This window comes from Papio anubis, chromosome 19 (assembly GCF_008728515.1).
Source record: "Papio anubis isolate 15944 chromosome 19, Panubis1.0, whole genome shotgun sequence".
Lineage (NCBI taxonomy): Eukaryota > Metazoa > Chordata > Mammalia > Primates > Cercopithecidae > Papio > Papio anubis.
The window spans coordinates 23052238-23071310 of record NC_044994.1 but is presented as its reverse complement, the minus strand read 5'-3'; the positions used below and the strand labels follow the sequence as shown (position 1 = coordinate 23071310).

Genomic DNA, 19073 nt, shown 5'->3' with positions numbered 1-19073 from the left:
CTGATAAATAGTCGTTGCATGATGTAGAATCTGTAAGCCTCGTTTTAGAAGGTTTCGTGTGGTAGATATTCCTTTGACCACCTGAAAAACTTCATTTTGGTACCAGTAATTAGTAAACCAATAATTTACATCTAACAACAAAGTCGTTTTTAGAAGGTGCATATAAGTCCCCCAAACTGTCAGTTAATAGAGCACTGAGTGTAATCACTCGTATTTTGGTTGCGTAAAAATGGTTAGATTCGAATTTCTTATATTTGGTTTTAATTTCTGACATGCCAAAACCTGTTTATTCATGCCATTTGGCATAAATTCCTTCTGTCGTGTGTTTTGTCATGTTAGTCAAATCTGGAGAGAATACTGTACATGTATTTTGCTTTAATCTGAAAACGTTGGCAGAATTTGTTCAGACGTCGAAGGGCAGATCCGCTGATCCAATGACAAGGGTGTTCCTGGCATCCAGCAGGGCCCCTGTCGAGGCAGGGATCCCTGCGGGCGGATTGGGGTTCTGCATTGAGATGCACCGCACAGCGCCGGCGATGGTGCCGCACTGGGACGATCTGGCCTGCCAGGGCCTCTCTGCAGGCCGGGCGGGGCGGCAGCGCCGCGGGGCAGGCGAGGGGCGTGGGAGAGCTGGCAGAGGGTGCGCCAGAGACCGCTTTCCCGAGCGCGATCGCCCCGGTGGCTGCTGGGGAGCAGAGGGGCAGGCTCGGGCAGCTCCTCAGCTGTGCCGGCGATGATAAAACTTGAGAAATAACAAGGAGTGGCCTCTCCGCGTCCTCTGGGTCCAATCTGGTTTCAGGAGTGAAGTTGCTCCCGGGCAGGCAAGCCTGAGAGAGGCCAAAGACACTTAAAGACAAGCAGCGGCGAGAAAAGCACCTCCGCGCCCCACACCTCAGCAGGTCTCGCTCTCGGCACCCTCCTGGCGCCCGCGTTCTCCTGGCCCTGTCCCGCATCCCGATGGCCGCCGCTGGGCTCCGGCGCTCCGTGCGCGGAGCCGCCTGCCGGCAGCTGCTGCTGACCCTCGTGGTGAGCCAGACCTCGCCGGATAGGGCTGGGATGGGGACGGGGGTGGATCCGCTCTGGACGCTGCGCGGAGCTGGGGCCAAAGCGGGCCGAAACGTGACCACCGCGGCTCAGATCAATGCTGCGGGTCTGGTAGCCGCCCCAAGTTCGGGCCTGCAAGAGTGAGGAGAGAAAACGCGTGCTTGCTGGTCGACTCTGGACTCAGCTTTTTGTTTTGAGACACCGCGTTCGATTGTTGGAATTCTGAGTCGCGCTCAGGCTTCGCTGCGCTCTGGCGGGCGCCGTCGCGGGTTGGGCAGGGGTTTGGGATTCACGCTCCTCCCCAGGTGGTGGAGCTGCTGGTGGTGGTGGTTGGAGGGCGCCTTTGGGTGGAGAGGGAGGAAGAGAGCTTGTTGGTCAGTATTTTAGGATCCCTGAGAGCTCAAAGCACAGACGTGAAATGGGATTTAGGGGCTGCCCCTCCCCAGCTCCGGGTCCCAGTTGACCTGGATGGGTTTGTTAGTGTGTGCAGCCGGGGCTGTGGCCCTGCGTCCCTTTGTGGGGCTGCCCCTGAGAAGCGAGTTTCTCGGTATCTCCCCTAAAGGGTATTCAGAAGCTCACGCATGCGGTCCACCTCCGCCAGCCTCCCAGCCGGGGGCGGGATGTGCCCGGGGCGCGAAGGTGTGGGAAGGCTGGGCCAGAATGGGGGTTGGGGTTGTGTTGTGTTTGGGGGATGCGGCCGAGGTGGGGAGACGGGTAGAGAGTGACAGTGGTGCGGGATGATGGATGCGGTGGGGTTGGGTAGTACTTGGAAGGGTGCGCGATCAGAGCACAGCCTGGGGTTTCGAGTCTCCGGAAACCTGCCGCCCAGGACCAAATCCTCTAGGAGAGAAAGTTAGAGACAATGCTCTGAGAACACAGGAGACTTGAAGTGTTCAGAACTCTGGCGGCGCGGCTGCACGCGAAGCTTCAGGCTTCAACAGAGTTTCATTCCGCACGCTCAGAAAGGATCCGCGGACCCGCGACTTCCCGCATCCACGGATGTACATGGGGTCCGATGGGAGCGAGGTGTATAGTATCCGCGTCAGCAGTGAGTCGAATCTGATCTCGCGGATTCTTACTGCTTCCCGGCCCTCCACCCTGGCAAGTGGGAGTGGGTCTAAGGGTTGTCCTCCCTTTAGGTCAGCGAGATATGAATATGGGATTGGTAGTTATGATCTACGATATGTTTATGCAGAAGGAATTGGACAAATAAGCGCATCTATTTGCCCGGGAACTGTTCCGACAAAGTATCTGAGCTTATGAAATGACTACAAATGCAAACTGCTTGCAAAATGTGTTCTTTTGTAACGTATTTAAAAGCTTTTTCAGCTTTTCAGTTTACAAGCATGCATTTGGGGTTTTGTGTTTCCTTTACAAAGGGATTGAGGATGGGGAACGAAACTGCGGGTGCTGCTCTCAGATTTTCTCGCATTCGCTCATGGCTTCTGGAGGCCATAGAAGACCAGGAGATGTCCTGGCAAGGCATGGGTGGGGGTGTCGGGCTGTGGCAAGGAAGAAGGTGCGCGTAAATATAAATGGAGGAAGCTTCAGCTTTGATCTAGGACATACTGGTTTAAGATATTTTTAAAAAAATAACTCCATTTAGTTTAGATTAAATGCTATATCTGGAGACTTAAATATCCGAAAGTGTACATAAAATGACAATTGCTTTCATCTGCAATTGTCAATTTACAAACACTTGCAATTTCGGACCGAATGGGTCCGAAACACTTCTCTTGACCATCTCATGTCTGTATTTCCTTCCTTTTGACTCATACGACTCTCAACTTTTCACTATAATATTAATGACATAGCATTTTAGAAACACTTTTCATTTTATAGAGACTTTAATGGGTATCTTTAAACCATTATTTATCTTTAAAACATTGCTTGTTCTAAGGAGACAGCTTTTCAAAGCAAGTCTTTAACAAGAATCTGAGACTTGTTAAATTTTAGTCTTCCCAGTAAGCAGCCCAACAGGTTGAGGAATTTTCCCATTCTGCACTTTTCCTGTATCTCCTTCCCAGCCTGTGCCCCACCACACTCTAAAGTGTAAATACAATTTCTAATAATCACACGCAGAAAGAAAAAAATGAGAGGGGAATACCAAAAAAGAAGTATATCGGAGCATCTCACTATTGTTAAGTTTTTGATTGCCTCAGACAGTGTATTTTCTTCTTTTTTTTTTTTTTTTTGAGACGGAGTCTCGCGCTGTGTCACCCAGGCTGGAGTGCAGTGGCGCGATCTCGGCTCACTGCAAGCTCCGCCTCCCAGGTTCACGCCATTCTCCTGCCTCAGCCTCCGAGTAGCTGGGACTACAGGCGCCCCCCACCACGCCCGGCTAGTTTTTTGTATTTTTAGTAGAGACGGGGTTTCACCATGTTAGCCCGGATGGTCTCGATCTCCTGACCTCGCGATCCACCCGCCTCGGCCTCCCAAAGTGCTGGGATTACAGGCTTGAGCCACCGCGCCCGGCCTGTATTTTCTTCTTAATGTAACCAGAATTGTTAGGGATGGTGGAAACTAATTTTCATGAGATCAGTTGTCTTCTGCCTGTTACAAATAATATGATTCTTTTAAAAATGTGTGTTGATACTGTTACCAAATCCACTTTAAGAATTATATTATCTATTATACATTATAAATGGCACATACTTGGACACAGCTAATCCATCATTTTGTTAAATGGGCTCCTTTCCTAAAGGAACTAAAATAGTTGAAACCTTTGAAATAACTCCCCTCAAATCTGTACTTTTCCTCTTTGGAGTATATGAACTCTACCTGCAACCTATGTTGATAAATAGGCATCCAAATTTTTATATTTTATAGGGTTAATGTGAATAATGTGAGTTCTTACCAGAAAAACTTGTGTGATTGTTTTGCTGTTGATAATAGTTGATATATTCATCATTTTAAAATAAAAGGGAGTATAGTAATTTCTAAAGACTTTTACATTCATGAAAAGAAGATTATGGCAAATAAAGGAAGTAGATGAAAACTAGTTTTAAAACTGCAAGCTTAAAAAAGTCAAAATTGTAGTATAGGTATATTTAGATTGATGCATTATCAGCTACCTTATTAAAAGGAGATTGTTGATGTTCCCATTGAGATACAGCTAGATACGGAAGCACGTTCTGAATAAATAAATGTAAACTCATGCACATTTTTTGGTCCTGTTGTAATTCCCATGTGGCAGTCCTGTTCCATAGATGGTATCTGTGGTGACCTGCAGTTAATCATACTTTCCACTGAAAGTGTGATAGCTGGAATTCCCATCTTACAATGAGTTTGGGTAGAAACAAATTTATTATACTCATCTAAGTACTGAGAATGCAGAGCAGTAAATCTTGCAATTTACTTTTTGAAGTGGTAAGAATTGGAAAGGTAATATTTCCATTCTGAAGAAGACTTATGGCCACAGGAGAGATGAAGAGTTTAAAATTCTGTAATTATTGTGTTCAACCCAGAAGATGCTCTTCACATTTAAGACATACCATAAATTTCCATTCTTTTTCTTCTTTCTCTACTGAAGCAGGGTGTCATTTTAGAAAGCCTACTTTGTGTATTTACTATAAAATTAAACAGTAGCATAAAAGTGAAACAACTGCAGACAACACCTTTAATTTTCATTCTCTCTTTGGCATTAAATTTTTCAATCAGGATTTAGTGATTTGTCTGATAAGCTTTCTATCATGCAATTAATACAATTTGCTTAGTACTGTAAAATGCAACAAACCAATTTATTTTGCTTAGGCTGCAGTAGGTAATACTTTACATTATCATTTTTAAGCTTAGTTTTTTATATTTTAATTTAAAATATGGGCACTCTTGTATACAGAAGTTATTTTTATTATAAAATAACTTTAAAGGTCATTAGTTCATCATCGTTAATATACTAGTGTCTTTACATTTTTTTACTTTATTTTATTTTCAATAATGCATCCAAACCTCACAAAAACATAATCTCAATTGAATTCATAGTTTCAAGAAACATACTATAACTGAAGTCTATATTGAATATTATCCCTTTCAAAAGTTGTCTTAATGAATTAACTGTACATTCTTTCTAATAAAGTCCTCTGTGGCAATGAAAATGAATGAACTACTGCTATATAGTTAGGAACTTTGAAAATATTAGTAATGTTCCATTTCTTAACCTTGAATGTAAGTACCCTAATGTTCATTTTATTATTTATTAAAACACACACGTATGCTATATGTAATCTTTGGTATTTATAATATATTTTAGGCAGAACATTTTTTAAAAAGGAAAGAAATGAGCAGTAGAGGGTATCAACTAAACCAAACCTCTTGAGTATAGAGAAAACCCTGCTCCAATTGAACAAGTAAAAACAGAACAGGCATAGATAAAACAATATTAGGAATGAAAAGGAAGTACAGTTTTGGAGAGAACAAAGGTTAAAAAGTAAAATAATAATATTAATAGATAATTCCAATTAATTTGAAAATACAGACAAAACAGACAACTTCTTACAAAATACACATAACCAGCATTGACTTGAGTAGGTATACAAAACCTAAATAGACCTATAACCATTAAATAAACTGAATTAGAAGCCAGATAGCTCCACACACACTTCTTTAGATCCACCAGGCCCGGGCTTATGATAAGTTAATTCTTTCAAAATTATATGGAACAGAGAGTCTGTACTTTCTGTAAATTGTTTCAAACAACAGAAAAATACAGTACTCTTCTTAACTCATTTTATGAGGATTGTATGAAGTTGAAAAATCGTAGCCTGATCTTACTTACAAATATGTGAAATGTTGAGATAAATTGAAAGCAAACCAATATATTTGTAAGCATAAATATATGATGTTCCTATAAGGCTTATCTCAGGAAAGGAAACATGGTTTCACATTAGAACATCTATTACTGTATTTTAACATAGTATCAACAGAGAAAATGTATCAACAGAGAAAAACTGATTATTTCAAAATAAGTGGAAACAGTTCATTTTAAAAGAATTCATATAATTCATAGTACACTCAGAATATAGAGAATGAACTTTTTTTTTTTTTTGAGATGGAGTATCACTCTGTCAACCAGGCTGCAGTGCAATGGCATGATCTTGACTCACTGCAGCCTCTGCCTCCCAGGTTCAAGTGATTCTCCTACCTCAGCTTCCTGAGTAGCTGGGATTACAGGCTCGCGCCACCACACTCAGCTAATTTTTGTATTTTTAGTAGAGACGGGGTTTCACCATGTTAGTCAAGCTGGTCTCGAACTCCTGAGCTCATGATCTGCCTGCCTCGGCCTTCCAGTGTCCTGGGATTACAGGTGTGAGCCACTGCACCTGGCCAAGAGTGAACTCTCTTAATGTAATGAAACATATCTAAGAAAAGTGAATGAATGAATGAATGTTAGAAGGAAAAAAGAAAAAGACTCATAATTAATGGCAAAATTATAAAAAATATTCTCTTTAAGTTAGAAACAAATCCATAATAGTCAGTATAGGTGCTTCTATTCAGCATTCCAGAAGAGGTCCTAACAAGCATATTAGATAAAAAATAGCAATAATGAAAGACTTGTAGGATTAAAAGAAAATAAACCTAATTGTCATTTTGCCAGCGACAGGTTTAACTACATAGAAAATCCAACACTATCTATTGACAGATACTAGAACTAATACAAGTAAGCAAGTTTCATGAATATAAGCTTAATATTTTTACATGATTGCATATATTATCAAGGGACAACTCAAAAATATGTCAAGGGGAATCCCATTCATACAAAAACAAATCAATGTATCTAAGATAAATGTAACAAAAAATGTGAAAGACCTTTATAGCAAAAATTACAAAGCTTTATTGAAAAGCAAACATAATTCGGCTGAGCGCAGTGGCTCATGCCTGTAATCCCAGCACTTTGGGAGGCTAAGGCAGGCGGATCAAGAGGTCAGGAGTTCGAGACCAGCCTGGCCAACATGATGAAACCCCATCTCTACTAAAAATACAAAAATTAGCCGGGTGTGGTGGTGCGCGCCTGTAATCTCAGCTACTCAGGAGGCTGAGGCAGGAGAACTGCTTGAACCCCAGGGCAGATATTGTAGTGAGCCGAGATCATGCCACTGCACTCCAACCTGGGTGACAGAGCGAGACTCCATCTCAAATTGGGGGGGGGGGGGGGCGGAGAAAAAAACAGCAAAAATGAAACATAATTCATAAGTAATTGAGAATGAATCATGTTCATGGATGGAAAGTCTCAAGAGCCCTAAATGTCAAATCCTCTTTAAATTAACATTTAAATGAAATGGAATGTCATCAACATCCTAAAAGAAATTTTTACAGAACTTGGGCAGCTGATCATAAAATTGTTTTGAGAGTCAAAGTCTAAAAAGAGCAAAAATACTACTTTAAAAAAGAAGATTGAGCAATGGGGACTTCGAAATTTTTTAGTATCTGGTATACATAAAATTTTAATAAAGATGTGTCAAATAAAAAAACAAAATTGAAGCACTCTGTTTATCAAAAGATTTTGTAATAAAAGGTAAAAAGCAAACTATGTAAAGCTATAAGAAAAAAATAAATTTAAAAAATGCAAACTTAAGTGATTAAAGGAGAAGAATAGACAATTTACAGAAAATAAATGGCAGATAAACACAAGAAAATACAGTCAATCTCACTAAAAATTAATAAAATGCAAATTAAAACAGCCGTTAGGTTGGCAACACGGAAGAAGTCATAAAATTATTTGTAAGGGAGGATATGGGAAATAGAGAGATTTAATATGCTGGGGGCATTAATAGAAATTGATATTAGTACTTTGGAGAGCAACTTCGCAATAGCTAATAAAATTGAAGATGTTCATGTATGGCACAGTAATTTCCGCTGTAGGCAGTGCTGCTCACATAGCATCATTTGTAATAGAAGAAATGAAAAACAATCTAAATAACCATCAATAGAAGAATGACTAGTAATAAACTGTGGTACATTTATGGAAAAATCTCAAACATACTGTTGGGTGAAAAAAGCAAATGGCAAAGGGGTGCATATAAACACATACTACCCAATACCAACATACTACCCAATACCAGCTTATATTTTATAGGCCCAAGCATATACTATATAAGAAAAGTATAAAATCCTACTGAGGAAGTATAAATTCTAACTTCTGAAAAAACTATTCCCTGGAGAAGAGTTGGAAATATAATAGAGCATAAGACTTTAGCCACATCTGTAAATTTTAATTAAAAAATGGAGCAAAAATTGCAAAATATTCATTTTTTTAAAGATCTAGATGGACACAGAGCATTTATTATGTTCTAATTGATTTAAATATTTCAGTTAGCTGAAATATTTTGAAAAGAGATGTGAATAAGTATATATTGGGCGTAGCGTTTTTTGGGATTCAAAAATAGCAACTATAGAGTTACAATATATTTCAGCCAATGGGTGGTTTGTTGAAGGAAACCATTTTTCATCCCAAGGTGGCAACTATATGCTTAAGGAAAATATTAAATTAAGCATATGTATGATTTTTTTTTAAAGGGCAAACAACTTATTACTTCATTGTCCCAGTTTGCAATCTGGTTATGATTTTCTGAAAATGACTTCTTGGCTTATTATATCTAAATTAAACAGCATTGTTACATGTTGGCCCTATTTGTCCATATTTTTGAGATATTTTATTTATTCTGACTAATTCAAGTGAGGGTAAGGTGAATCTTTGAGAAGTACAATAATTTTAGATCACGTATTAGAATAATTTTGATAATGTATATATTTGTATATAGATATATTTACAGTTATGTTATGTTACTATGAGTTAAAATCGTTTAATTTGTGCAGAAATCCATTTTATATTTGATTATATCAGAAATAAAATACTTCTTTGTGGTTATTATTCCATTTTATTGTGTTGAAATTACTTCTGTGAATTTGTAAATTTGACAAGGCCTTTCACTACCAATTTGTAGAAGTAACTGGAAAGAGTCATTTTTCGATCAACGTCAGTGCCCTTTTTTGTTTTAAACTGCATTATTGAAATATAATTTACATTCGTAAAATTCACCTTCGTTAAGTGTACAGTTCAGTGAATTTTAGTAAATTTGAAGAATGTGCAATCATTACTACAATCTGATTTTAGAAGTTTTTCATCACTTTAAAAATAAGCTTCATGCCCATTTACAAGCACTTCCCATGGAAACTTACTTTGTTCCTGCGTATTTACCTATTGTGGACATTTTATGTAAATGAAATCATACAGTATGTGTTGTTTTGTTCTAGTTTCTTTGACTGAGTATGTTTTATAGGTTTATCCTTGTTGTAGCATGTATAGTACTTAACAAAGTAAATTTCGTTTTATGGATTGTTTTCACTTTTTGCCTGTTGTGAATAATGGTATGTACTGTGAATATTCATGACAAGTTTTTGTGTGGACATAGGTTTTTATTTCATTTAGGAAGAGTGGAATTGATGGATCATTTAAGTTTATTTTTAACTTTTTGAGAAATTGCAAAACTATTTTCCAAAGTGTCTGCACCACTTTACATTTCCACCAGCAATGTGTAGAGGTTTCAGTTTCTCGACATCCTCACCAATACTTGTTATTTTCTGTCATATTTATTTTAGTTATCCTAGCAAGTAGGTATTGCATTGTGATTTAGATAACCATTTCCCTAAAACCTAATGATGTTGGGCATCTTTTCATCTACTTTTTGGCCATTTTAATATCTTTTTTGGGATAATACCTATTCCAATCCTTTGCCCATTTTTCTGTGTTATTTGCCTTTTTATTATTGTGTTGCAGGAATTCTCTAAATATTTTTGATACCAGTCCTTTATTGGTTTGAAACTATTTTCTTCTATCCCATGAGTTATATTTTTCACTTTTGTAAAGAAAGTGGTATTTTTCTGGAGAGCAGAAGTTTTTACTTTGAATAAGTATTATTTAACAACTTTTCTTTATCACTGTGTTTTTGGTGTTGTATATAATAAATCATTTCCTAACCCAACATCATAAAGATTTGCTCTCAAGTTTACCTCTAAATAATTTATTTCTTACATTTATGTCTGTGGTTCATTTTGAGCTAATTTTCATGTATAATATGAGGTAGGGGTTCAAATTCACTTTTTTTTTTTTTTTTTTCAGGAAGATATCAAATCATCCCAATACCATTTGTTGAATAGACTATTTATTTCTCTTGAAATTTCTGCAAGCTAACCATAAATGTAAGGCCTTGTTTCTGGCATTTAAGTTCTATTCCATTCATCTATATATTTATTCTATTGCCAGTACCACTCTGTTTTGATTATTGTAGCTTTGTAGCAAGTTTTGAAATTGGTAAATATGTCTTTCAATTTTTTTTTGTTTTTCAATTTTATTTGGGTACCTTGTATTTCTATAAAGACTAATTTTCAATTTATTCAAAAAAGTTATCTGGGATTTTTATAGAGATTGTATTGAATCTGTAAATTAATTTTGGGAATGTGTATTCTGATCCATGAAGATGGGCTATCTCTCTATTTATCTAGGTCTTTAAAAATTTCCTTCAGCAATGTTTTATCGTTTTCAGTGTATAATATTTTATTTCTTTGATGACCTTTATTCCTAAGTATTTTATTCTTCTTAATACTCTACAAATCAATTTTCTTGCTTAGTTTTCAAATTTTTCAATGCTAGTGTACAGGAATGCAGTCACATGTTCATCTTGTATCCAGTAGCCTTACTAAACTCATTTATTTAGACAGTTTTTTAGTGGATTCCTAGGATTTTCTATCTACAAATTTATGTCATCTGTGAATAGAAACAATTTTACCTTTTCCTTTCCAATTTGGATGCCTTTGATTTTATTTTCTTGTGTAATTTTCCTGGCTAGAAGCTGCAGTATAATGTTAAATAGAAGCATGGTGAAACCCCATCCCTACTAAAACTATAAAAATTAGCTGCTCATGGTGGTGGGTGCCTGTAATCCCAGCTACTTGGGAGGCTGAGGCGGGAGAATTGCTTGAAGCTGGGAGATGGAGGGTGCCATGAGCTGAGAGCATGCCATTGCACTCCAGCCTAGGCGATAGAGTGAGACTCAGTCACAAAAATAAATAAATAAATAAATATAAACAAAGAAGCAGTTAGAGCAGAGCAGACATCATTGTCTTATTCCTGATGCTAGAAGAAATAATTCAATCTTTCTCCTTTAAATATGAAGTTAGTTGTTGTTTGCCATAAATGAACTTTATCATATTGAGCAAGTCCCTTTCTATTCCTAGTTTGCTGGGGGTTTGTTATAAATGGGTGTTGGACTTTGTCAGTTGCTTGTTTTATATCTATTTATATGATTATGTTTTTTAAATCTTTATTTTCTACTGTATTAATGTGACCTTTTAAATTCTAGATCTTCAGTCTTGCTGGTGAAGCCTGCAAAAAGGTGATACTTAATGTACCTTCTAAACTAGAGGCAGACAAAATAATTGGCAGAGGTGAGAAATTTTAAAAGTCTGTTTAAAGCAGAAATTTAGTTTACATAGGCTGGAAAGAGCATGAAAGAGCATACCTTTGCCTTTTGGAGGTAGCCTGAGTCTACTAACAAGGGATGTCTCTCCAGGGAGTAAACCAGAAGTTATCATTCTTCTAAAAATGTGAAGATGAGAGAAATATGTTATCAGCCCTAAAGATGTTTATTTTACTTTTTTGCTAAATATTTCCACCTGTGACAGATTTGAATTAATGTGTAAACACGACTCATGGACTGAGCAAATGAATCCTTTGAAAGGTTGTTACTTATATGAGTAGTAATTTATCCATTTGCTTTCTGTTAAGACAAATAGTTGAAGAATGGGATGGATGACAGGTACATTTTGATGTTTATATGCATTTTATTACCCGTTACTAGAGGCCAGAAATCCCAGGGAAGAAAGACTCAATGTGGAGTTTCAGTGTGGGGCCCTGTGAAGCTTGGAACACACAGAGTATCGTGGGCCTGCAGGGGAAATTCTGTACAGAAAAGTGCCAGTGGGAAGAAAAATTCGGAGATCAGATTTTTCTTATGTGACTCTTTACCAAACTCATACACTCCATCGCTCTTTGGCTCATGACTTCTCACTAAATATAGGTCTATCTTAAACCCTCAGATTGTATTGTTAGGGAAACTCTTCTATATGTTTATTCAGGTGTGTTGGGGGCATGTAGCTAAGTTTTGTCATGATTATAACATGCCCACATCTTTATCTGGAAGGTCATTTCCATAAGTCTATTAGAAGCATATAAAGATTTTTCAAACTTTATTTAATAAAAGGTTTATTTAATAGAAATATACAGTTGATAATTATTTTTTAACTGAAAGAAAATGATTATTTTTTAAGTAATGTAAAAAAGAGGTTTAGATATCTGGTAAATGCAAAGTGATTGGCTGATTTCATCCCACTTCATGGTTTTTAAGAAGATTATATACATTATTTTAACACATTTTTTCTTCTCATGTGTTTCCACCTTATAACTTGGAAATTTTTACTTGCAGTTAATTTGGAAGAGTGCCTCAGATCTGCAGACCTCATCCAGTCAAGTGATCCTGATTTCAGAGTTCTAAGTGACGGGTCAGTGTACACAGCCAGGGCTGTTGTACTGTCTGATGAGAAAAGATCATTTACCATAAGGCTTTCTGACAAAAGGAAACAGACACAGAAAGAGGTTACTGTGCTGCTAGAACATCAGAAGAAGGTATTTAAAGTACATTAAATATTCTCAAGCATTTTTTTCATTAAAATACTCTCATTAAAAATTGCAAAGAGAAACAAGGATAAATAGGGTATTTTCCCCTTTTGTTTTCATTTTGTTTCCTTTCCTTTCACTTCGCTTCCGTTTTCTTACCCTTTTCCTTCCCTTCCATTTTTTTACCCTGTCCCTTTCATTCCTTCCCTTTTCCTTCTCCTTTCCTTCCCCTTCTCTTTCCCCTTCCCTTTCTTCCCTCCCTGTCACCTTCCCTCTCTCCCTTTTTCTATCTTTCTCTCTACCTCTCACTCTCTTGTCTCTCCCTCTCTCTCTTTCTTAACACTTGTTGAACTCTGGTTTTGGTTTTACTTTATTAAACCTAAATTATTTCTCCTCTGTGAGGGCTTCTTCCACCTCTAAACTCTAACTATTGTCTTTTGTGCACTGGTGTCGGTTTGATTATCCCTCTATTATAGAATTCAGAATTTTTTTAATGCAAAGCCTTTACAGTGAGGAATGCCATTATGAAAGTAGTCACAAAATGATGAAAGGTTTAGGCTGGATTACACCTAAGCTGTGTTAACTGTATCAACAATAAAGCTAATTTAAGTTACAGCTTAGCACTTTGCTAAATGTTTAATGCAATTATTTATTAATTAATTCTCATGAAATAAAATATCTCCCTTGCTGCATCATGAAATGAGATGGACATCACTAAAAAGTCTAATAGAACTTTCTCCCGTGATAGAGACGTGCACTGTCCGCACTGTTTGATATGGTAGCTCAATATTAATGGCTACTCTGCACTTGGCATGTGGCTAGTGCAACCGAAGGATAGAGCTTCTTATGTTATTTAATGCCGGTTAATTTAAATTTAAATAATCACATGACTTATGGTGGCCAAGGGCTACCGTATCAGACAGTGTATATAGAGCACTGTGGCAGTGAAGGACATATATTTTCTTTCTCTGACCTAAGGGCATGAGCTTTTAACTAAAAGAACAGGTAAGTGCTATCTGGAGATTGTTGTAGAGAGAATGTGTTATATATCTCTATTTGGGACAAAGCAAGAAGAGCTAAGCATATAATGGTGATTTTCCTAACATGAAAGTATAGTCAGCGTTAGAATGGTGTACAAAAAGAAATTCTCTGTTTCTTGAAACCTATAAAATCTGGATATATTCTTTCTTACCCTTCTAATGCAGAAAGACTTTATTAACTGGTTTAGCTTCAGCGTGGAAATGCCTGACACTGAACCTCTAAAGAAGGATTAGGTTTATGAGGTGTCCACTATTTTACACAATGTAGACTGTGATGCTTTTGTTTATTTATGTATTTGTTTTTCTCTAAATTCAGGTACTGAAGACAAGACACACTAGAGAAACTGTTCTCAGGCGTGCCAAGAGGAGATGGGCACCTATTCCTTGCTCTATGCAAGAGAATTCCTTGGGCCCTTTCCCTTTGTTTCTTCAACAAGTAGGTTTACATCTTTTCTGGTTAGGATTGCTTTAATTCTAAGAGTCTGTTTCATTGAGATTTAATACCTCTTTAAACATATAAAAATAAACAGATCTGATTAAAGATGTTCATGAGGTGTAACAAAAGTAAAATGAGAAATAAAATCACTAAAAACCTAATAATAGGTTTCCACTGAGAAAGGCTCTAAAGCCATTGAATGATCTTTATTTGTTTATTCATTCATTTAGCAGGGAGTTACTGAGCACTTACTCTATCCTGTGGGAGGTACTGCTCTAGGTCCTAAAGATAGAAGTAAATTTAGTCATGGCCCTTGCTCTCATGTGGTTTACTGGCCTCGTGAAGGAGACAAAAGTAGGATAATAATTACAACTTTTAGTTGTAATTACAACTTTAGTGATGAGTGCTATGATTCTAGTATAGAGCTATTTGGTGATTTGGTAACAAATGTGATGAACATTAAACCCTGAGGTAAGGTGGTAAAAAACAAGAGAAGGCTTAGAGAGGGAGACAACTGAGTTGAGTCCTGAAGAATGGAAAACTTTTCTGCAGGTGAATAACTGTAGAAGAAGAGGGAAGTACAGAAGTGAGAGCTCCTTAGAGGAGCTCTGGGTGGCTTAGGCTTCCAAGTTGTGATGGAATGGAGCAGGTAGATGAGGCTGAAGAAGGAGGTAGGGATCAAACCACTATGGACTATGTGCATTCTACTAGTAAGTTTATCTTAATAACAAGGAGAAATTCTTAAGCAGATTACTGACATGATCAGGTTTACTTTTCTCATTAAGATCCAAATGGAACATGCACAACTGAAACCATTGCTGAAGTAGGGCTGTGGCCTTCTGCTTGCCTTTTTCCCCTTAAATTTCCAATAGTGTACTTGATATTTAATACTAATGGTGTAACCTGTGTACTAATTGTTTCAGTTTTTAACTATCCTTCCACCGTCATTCACACTTACTTTTTATTCTACCCCAGTGCTAGATATTTGTTTATTCTCCATGAATATTATAACTTGAACACTGATGAAGCATGTTAAGAAATGATTTCTAATTGCCAAAGCTGTGCCAATCATAGCTAGTTTTACCCTTTGCTTTGCAAAACCAGTCACCATCTCAGTCCTCATTTCCTTGACATATTTACATTTGACATAGCTGACCTTTCCCTTATTTTGGAAATGTTTCTTTATTTGGCTCCTAGGACACCACTCATCTAGTTTTCCACTTACTTCATTGATCACTCCTTAGTAGGTTTGGTTGGATCTTCCTCATCCATCCTCCCAGCCCGCTGTCCCAGTCTCTAAACTTTGGAGAGCTCCAGGGCTCAGTCAATGAATCTTATCTCTTGTTTCTTGATATTTACTCTCTCAGTGATCTCATCAGATCTCCTAACTCTACATGCTATTTATACACTGAATACTTAAAACTTGGCATTTCCAGTCCAAACTATCTAATTGATATTATCACTTGGAAGTTTAATAGGGTTTCAAACTAAACTTATGGAAATAAAATGCTTGTTATTTCTCCTAAAAACAGCCATCTCAATTAGCAGAGTTCAATCCTTCTAACTCTCTGGGCATTGGAGTCTGATTCATAAGGTTTAAGCTGCAGAAAACATAGTTCTGTCTAAGTTCTTAACAGATAAGGATTTATTACCATTTATTAAAGAGTTTACAGAATTGTCCAGAGGGCTGAAGAAACAAACTTTAGGTTGAACTTTCAGGAACAAATCCTCAAGCTAGCTACACCACAGAATCTACAACCAAGGGAAATATTACTTCTCCATGATAGAGAAGACATTATTTCAAGAACCAAAGTGCCACTGGCACAGTGAGGAAAACACCATAGCCATATTCCTCCTCATGCAACTTCAGAACAGTCTCTGAACTGTGCCAACCAGCATCAGTGAAAAGATTGATCTGTATCTTATTTTGTAACACAAAGTTGGCGAATATCTAGTAGTACATATGCTATTGCAGAAAAGGAAGGAAAGAAGGAAGGAAGGGAGGGAGTGAGGGAGTGAGGGAGGGAGGGAGGGAGGGATGGAGGGAGAGAGGGAGGAGGGAAGGAAGGAAAGAAGGAAGGAAGGAAAACAAACGCATCTGAACTGAGATGTCAGAAAAAATAGCAGAAGTAGCAAAAATGAGACACCTGCCTACCTCAAAAAAAGAAAGAAAGAAAGAAAAGAAAGAAAGAAAGAAAGAAAGAAAGAAAGAAAGAAATGCAAACTGTGATGCCAGCAAAAATAACAGAAGCAGCAAAAATGAGACACCTGCCTACACATCTGACCATCCATGTTTAAATCCAGAACTCTGGTTTCAAGAGATTCTGCAAAATTTGGGGATTTTGGTTTATTTTTGTTTGAACATTTCTAGCATCTGCACTATGAGAAGACACTGTAGAAGGAAAATGAAACAGATATTGAGCTTCAATTTAGCCTATATGTCTATTCTTCTCATAGTTATTTGATTTCTGTATTATACAGTATTGGCATAGGTACATTTTACTGAAATCCCAAATAATAGTGGCTTAAGCAAGACAGAAGTTTATTCCTTTCTTGTAAAAGTGTGATCTGGTAAAAAAGGCTCTAATTTGAGAAAACACCAAGGACACAGGTTTCTTTACTTTTTAGCTTGGCTGTCCCTGCAGGTTCCAGATGACTCACCTCTGTGTCCAACAGGGAGAAGACACTTTCTCACCTTCTAGAGCACAACTGGATTTTGCACATATCATTTCTGTTCGTGTTCCCTTGACCCGACCTTTGCATGTGGCTCTAACTAATTGCAAGGGTGACTGAGAAATCCTTTCTTCTGGGCAACCCTGTGATCACTACAAATTCAAATACTAAGGAAGATGGGAAGAATAGATATTAAGAGATACTAGCACCCTCCGACATAGCATCCTTGACTTCCATCTTTATACCACACATCCAACCCATCAACAAATTTTGATGACTGTACCTTTAAATTATGTCCAGAATCTAACCACTTCTCACCACCCCTATGGCTATCATGTTAGTCTAACTAACTACAGTCTCTCTCTGGGTTTTTGCAGTAACTTCCTCAGTGGTCTACCTGCTTTTTCCCTTACCCATCCAACCACATCTAGTCATGCTTGACAAAACAGCAGGTATTACCTGTAAGGATATAAATCAGATGATGTTACTCTTGTCTAAATTCTCCTGTGGTTTTCCATTTGACTCCAAGGATAAGGCAGCATCCTCGAATTCTCCAATGTGATGTGGCCCCTATTACCTCACTACCTCTTTATCTGCTACTTCTTTTTTCCATGCTCTTTCTATTCCAATCACAGTGACTTTCTTGCTACCCCTTGAACATGCTAGGCAAAACCCCGGCCTGTTCCCTTGCACTTCCTATTTTCTCTGCCAGAAAGATCCTTCCCTGTTTATCTTCATAGCTTATTCTTTTAATTTTTGTCAGTTTTCTTCCTAAGGTACATTCCAATTGGGATTCCCTTCTTCATATGAGAATCCCTGTTTGCCTTACTCTTGCCAACAATGGTTATTATTGTTCTTTTCTACCTTTTCTATTGAAATTGTCTCTTTAAAATGAAAAGATACATCGGCTGCGTTTAAAAAAATTATAATTGAATTTAGTTTTAATTGTTTTCATGCTTTTTTTCCACTTTTAGGTTGAATCTGATGCAGCACAGAACTATACTGTCTTCTACTCAATAAGTGGACGTGGAGTTGATCAAGAACCTTTAAATTTGTTTTATATAGAAAGAGACACTGGAAATCTATTTTGCACTCAGCCTGTGGATCGTGAAGAATATGATGTTTTTGATGTAGGACTTTTATTGATATGCCTGACTTTAAATTATTAAACTATGTTTCTTCTGATGCTTACTCCAGCTACTCTTTCCTGTCTCCTTGCACTCCCTTCTTAGAGGGTATCTTAGAATCAAGGGGAAATAGAATGTGCAACATTTTGGAATACTTGGTCAGCTCTTTGTCTCAATTGCTGTTAGGTAAGCCTGAAATGAAGCAAAGAGGTTCAATACTGGAACGTAAATTTCAATGTATTTAGATGTAAATGTCAGTAAATTTCCAAACAGTTGGTTTTGCTTATGAGATAATCTCTCTCTCTTTCTCACTGGTTACTGGCACCTTTTCCTCACTTCAAGGCATGTCTACAGTTGATTGGAAGAATCCTCTTTCTATACTGCTCTTACTTCCATTTTTGTCTTTCTTCCACACAGATGATTATTTGATCACATCTGAGAACAACATAAGAAAGTGAAAGTGGGAGACCAAACTCAAATAAGGGTTAATAAGCCAGTATTCTGATCTAGATGAGCTTATAGTCAATGGGAAATAACTCAGATAATTTTCAGTATGATATGGTAAATGCTGGGAGGTCATGTGTCATTCCTGTGATTCCGATGGAATGATTATTGGAAAGAGAGATTCTGTTCCTGCAGAAAGAGAGAAGAGATGCTGTGTAAACAAACATGACTGATGTCCCCCACGTGACATGCTTTGCATTTGCTTAGAAAATTTTCAATTCAGTGTTGTGATCACATGTTGAATAGAAATACATCCTATTTGACATTACATTGCCTTTAATCAGCAATGGGGAAATTAGTACATGTATTTCGTCAGAAAAATTCTTACAAATATGTGGTCTATTAAGTAAAATAATAACAGCTCAGTAGTTACAAATTGGGCATTGCTGCTTTATTTAGATAATGTAGTAGGAATTTTTCCCATTGCAGTGAGTTTAATTGTTCTCTCCAGCATAATTTTCTGATTATAGAGAGAATTTATATTCACATTTAATTCCTCAGTCTAATGGACAGAGTCAGCCCCGACTTCACTGTACTCTGACCTTGGTTTTATTTGCGATAGCCATTTCCACCACATACTG

The 19073-nt window shown here is 37.5% G+C and overlaps 1 protein-coding gene across 2 annotated transcripts in view; it reads left to right on the top strand.

Moving 5' to 3' along the window:
- The first annotated feature begins 684 nt into the window (after nt 1–684).
- The window catches only part of DSC3 (desmocollin 3), a 52587-nt gene continuing 34198 nt past the window's right edge, over nt 685–19073 (top strand). For both annotated transcript variants that reach the window (XM_009192562.4, XM_009192564.4), the window contains exons 1-5: nt 685–1026; nt 11400–11484; nt 12522–12721; nt 14069–14188; nt 17836–17991. In XM_009192562.4, coding sequence (XP_009190826.2) covers nt 958–1026; nt 11400–11484; nt 12522–12721; nt 14069–14188; nt 17836–17991 — 630 coding nt within the window. In that variant the 5' untranslated portion in view covers nt 685–957. The remainder of the gene's footprint in view (nt 1027–11399; nt 11485–12521; nt 12722–14068; nt 14189–17835; nt 17992–19073) is intronic.